At 50.0% G+C, this 5,000-nt stretch overlaps 1 protein-coding gene across 9 annotated transcripts in view; it reads left to right on the forward strand.

Moving 5' to 3' along the window:
* mark3b (MAP/microtubule affinity-regulating kinase 3b) overlaps positions 1–5,000 on the forward strand; it is a 58,071-nt gene that overhangs the window by 29,236 nt on the left and 23,835 nt on the right. For all 9 annotated transcript variants that reach the window (XM_031581559.2, XM_031581557.2, XM_031581556.2 and 6 more), the window contains exons 5-6: positions 3,488–3,553; positions 3,924–3,994. In XM_031581559.2, coding sequence (XP_031437419.1) covers positions 3,488–3,553; positions 3,924–3,994 — 137 coding nt within the window. The remainder of the gene's footprint in view (positions 1–3,487; positions 3,554–3,923; positions 3,995–5,000) is intronic.

The following is a 5,000-nucleotide window of genomic DNA, read 5'->3' on the forward strand; positions in this document are numbered from 1 at the left end:
ATGTCATCTCTACGTGCCGTAGTCCTCCATACTACAGCCACTCCCCATGATACCACTTCACACCACCAGCAAGAGCTGAATGGGAACTGAGTTAGTAACAGCATGTGTGTGAAGGAGAGGCAGAGGGGTGTGTGTGTGTGTGTGTGTACGTTTGGCTTTTTGTTGGAATTTGCTTTTGGATGGAGCTGTTTGTGAGTGTGATGTTTGTGGGTATGTGTGATTGATTTGATGTGTGTGTATGTGTGAGTGAGTGTGTGAAATGCCTGTGTCTGTGTGGTCTCTCCATCTGTTTGTTTGTGTGTGTGTGTGTGTGTGTGTGAGAGAGTGTGACTCATTTGTTATGCTGTGTAGGTGAGTGGGGTGCTGAGGCAGGCTGGAGGTATGCCAGAGAGCTCATCCTGTGACTTCCTCACCCTCTCTCTCCTCCTCTCCCCTCCACTGCACTCTTCTCCCCTCCTCTCCCTCTCTCTCACTCTCACTCTCTCTCTCTCCTCTTCCCCTCTCTCTCTCTCTCTCTCTCTCTCTCACTCTCGCACTCTCTCTCTTCTTCTCTCTCTCACTCTCCTCCTCCTCTCCTCTCCCTCCTCATTTTAGCTGTAATTAGTTACAGCAGTCCAGCCAAATAATGACTCCCACTTCCGCTGCTCTCTCTCTCTCCCTGTCTTCTTCTTACTCACAATCTGTCTCACTCACTCCCACTCATGCTCTGTGTGTGTGTGTGTGTGTGTGTGTGTGTGTGTGTGTGTGTGTGTGTGTGTGTGTTTCCGGTTGCATCACCTTGGTCAATCATTTCGGTAAAATTGCTTTCAGCCAAATCCTTCCAGGAATTCCTACAATACATTTTTTTTTTTCTGGAGAGGTAAAGGATTTTCCCATCCGCACGGCAATGCTCTTGGTCGGTGTGTGTCTGCACAAGAGATGAGGAAGACTGCCAGTCCACGAGTACATCCGCTTTCATCATGCTCCCCAGATGCCCAATAAGCATCTTACTCCCCAGACTTTTTAGGGTTGGAGGTTTTGAAGCTTGACGAAGTCCAGAATAAAGTTCGACATGTCAGAATCAGACCCTATTCGATGGGCATCCACATGACACTTTCCAGCACGGCAGATTTGAAAGAAAAAAAAAAAAAAAAACATTTTTAAATCTTATTATTTATTGTTGCGGTTATCGCCTTCTTCGCTCTCCTTATGTGTTGATTGATGAGAGAAGAAATGTGAGAGGTTAAATTCTTCAACACAGACAAACACTGAGGAGAGTGCTCTTCTCAAACACACAGTCAACAACAACAAGAATAGACGCATACATTCAGGATGAAGGTGAAAGGAAAGACAAAGCACTGGCTTGTGAAAAGATGGCGGTCGGAGAATTATAGCTTCATACTCTACCTGAGGTTGAGGAATTATGACAAATGAATGTTCCGTCTCTCTCCCTCTGCCTTCATCTCTATCTCTCTCTATCGAACCATCTCTTTGTCTCTCTCTCTTTCTCTCTTTGTCTCTCTCTCTCTCATTTAATCTCTCTCACGCAAGGGGGCATATCAGGGACAGCGAGGCTCATTGTGCCCAGGAGGGGTGAGGGGAAGGGGGTAGCGTTGGGGGGCGGGGGTGATGGTGTCCACCCCTCCTCTGCCAGCAGGCATTTGTAGTGGCAAGGGGGGAGGCAGGGGGTCATTATGTCTCATTCCAGCCTGTGCCCCTCAGCCTTGACCCATTTCTACCCCCCACCCACCCCCCCACCTCCCCCTGTCTTTTCCTGTCTCATGCCTCTTCCTTTTGTGTGCACACCACGCCTCCTGAAGTCAGCCGAAGATGGCACGCGTTGGCACCCAGCTTGGCATGCAGGCTTGCCACCTCACTGAGCAGAACAAAAACGTGCCAGCCTGCGAGGGATCCTGAAGGAGATCCTTTCGGGTCGGGTCGGGCCTGTGAATCGATAGCTTAACAACCTGAACATGACCCCCCCCCCCCCCCCCCCCCCAGGGCAGCTAAGCACTCTCCTGTGGTGCGCCAGCCAAGCATCACAGGGCCGTGTAGAGACAACAAGGGTTCTGGTTCCGGTTCTCAGGGCCGTGTAGAGACAACAAGGGTTCTGGTTCTGGTTCTCAGGGCCGTGTAGAGACAACAGGGGTTCTGGTTCTGGTTCTCAGGGCCGTGTAGAGACAACAAGGCTTCTGGTTCTGGTTCTGTTCTGGTTCTCTGATCCATCAGACAGACCCTTAGTCTGTGTAACTTGAGCTTCCTCAGTGGCACATTGCTCTGGTCACTCCCACTCAAGTCCTAAGGAGTCAGCCGTTCATTCCCTCCTGTTTGGATTGTGTGTGTGTGTGTGTGTGTGTGTGTCACATCTGGAACTCTCCTCCCGGAAAAGGAGGTCAGATTGTCGCCCACGACTGTGTGTGTGTGTGTGTGTGTGTGTGTTTGTCACCCCTAAAAGTGACGTTTTGACCTCCTTCTGAGCTCCTACACACACACGCACTTCAAGCTTTTGCTATTATCAGGTCACTGTGTGTTTTTGTGAGATTTATTAGGGTGTGTGTCTGTGTGTGTTAGTTTGTGTGAGAGAGAGAGTGCGTATTCTTGCCTGTTTTTGCCTGTTTTGCTGATTTGCATTTGTGTACGTGCATGTGTGCTTGTGAGTGATTATTTGTGTGTGTGTGGTTGCTCGTCTGCGTTTGTGTGTGTGTGCTTATTTGAATGTGTGTCTTGAGTGCGTCACGGCACAGACCTCCCTGCCACCCCTCTTTCTCTTGGATTTAGACAGCGTTCGATCACAGCTCTCTTCTTTTCTTCCAACTGCCCTTATGCCTCTCATTAACCCAGGCTGGGGCAGTAGAACCCGAGGGCATGGGGCTCATAGCCATCAGTGGGGTAATTGAATTAGATGTGCAGCAATTCTAATGGGTACTGAATGGCTGCTGCAACCCCATACTCCCATGCCAATGCGCACGTACACACACGCATATGCATACACACACACGCATACGCACGCACACACATATACACAAACGCACACACACGCACGCATATGCACGCACACACATATATACACACACGCACACACATACACACGCACACACACGCACACACACTCCTATCTTGCTGGGTGTTCATGATGCTGTCTCAGCAGGCCTTTGTCCTGAGGAGGGCAGAGGACTGGCTAGATGGCATCTGCCCCATGCGTGGCCAGCAGAGCTAGCCGCTGTCTAGCCGCACTGATGGGAACGCAGACGTGTCCTTTGTGTTCTGTGCTGTAGGTTTGCCCTGCTTGCGTTACCATTTCACCTCCGCGTTCAGCCGAGGCTTCTTTGCAGTGCCGGAAAGACATCCGTTTTGAATCAGGACTTGTGCTCCCCTGATTTTGCTTGAAAGAGTGCTAGAGTGAGTTGTAAAACAAACAGGGATTCTGTTGCTAGTACCCACTCTTAACTCTTTATTGCTCTTTTCATCCCTTCTCTCCCTGCCCTCTCTCTCCCTGTCACTCCCACAGTAAAGCTGTTTGAAGTCATTGAGACGGAAAAGACCTTATATCTCATCATGGAATATGCAAGTGGAGGTGAGTAGGCCGTGTGTGTGTGTGTGTGTGTGTGTGTGTGTGTGTGTGTGTGTGTGTGTGACCCTGCATTCTGTTTGTATTGGACAAACCCTGCACCCTAAGGTATTATACCTGCACGCTAATATTTGTTCTTCTGTACCTCTTAAAGTTTTTCATCGGGTCCTAATAGAACCCTAAGGGTTCTGGTTGCACTGTTAAGAGTCCGGAACAGAACACATGGCACAGAAGTTCTAGATAACTAACACCATGTCTTTGGAAAGTTTACTCTCTGAAAGCAAATAGAAGGGATAAGCAATCTGTATCTCCCCCACTTTGCCTCTTTTTCTCTCAATCCTTTTTCCTCACTTTCTCTCTCTCCTTCTCTTTGCAGGGGAGGTGTTCGACTACCTCGTAGCACATGGGAGGATGAAGGAGAAAGAGGCCAGGGCTAAATTTAGACAGGTACAGTACCGCAGTGTGCTCAATTCTGCCCTGCACACACCCCTTCACACTCACACACACACACACACATACTTATACGGATACATACACATACAGCCAAGCTACCCCTCCACAGTCCGGTTGCCCTAGAAACCACAAGCTGCCGTCGGCATCGGAGGAGAGCCACCTGACGACCACACCCACCTGACAACCACACCCATCCCCAGCCATGTCACGTTGCCCCCCGAGTGTCACCGTGACGACCTAGAAGCACACGTCTCTCTCACAATCTCGTCTCTCTCTCGCCGTCTTCTCGTCTGACCTCGTCGTGACCTGATTCCAGGTCCCGCATCTGTGGACGCTGGTCGCCGGACAGGGCAGAGGAGTCTGGGAAAGGGTGTCAGGATGAGTCAGGGCTGAGCGGGCTTAGGGCCTTTGTGTAAAACTCTTCAGCCGGGATCACAGCCGTGAGTCAGAGCACGCCGGGACACGTCCCACTGGGCGGCTCAGGACGTGGTTCCCATCGCTGCTGTGATTCATGGCAACAAACAGTTGGATGTTGGGAGGTTTCTGTGGGCTTTTGTGAGAGCGGATATTGAAACGATAATGTTTCTTCAAGGGGGAAAGATGGCTTTTTAGATTTGAAATATCACTCTTCCTTGATATGAATATTTTAGTGCTCAAACACACACACATACACGCATTTCCATGTAAGCACACACACTAGTACAGGCACGCACTAATATACACACACACCGGTACACATACATATACACACACGCACGCACTAACAGACACGTATATAGATGCACACACACACACACACACACACACACACACACACACACACAGACACACAGACACTAGCACATGTAATTACACACTCGCTAATACCTCCTGTCTTGTCCTGTCCTGTGGGAAAGCGCACACACACACACACTCACACACTCACAGACACACACACAAACATACACAGACAGCCTTCCCACACCCCCCTCTTGGGGCAGCGTTGGTTCAGCCTGCCGCT

This window comes from Clupea harengus, chromosome 15 (assembly GCF_900700415.2).
Source record: "Clupea harengus chromosome 15, Ch_v2.0.2, whole genome shotgun sequence".
NCBI classification, from domain to species: Eukaryota; Metazoa; Chordata; class Actinopteri; order Clupeiformes; family Clupeidae; genus Clupea; species Clupea harengus.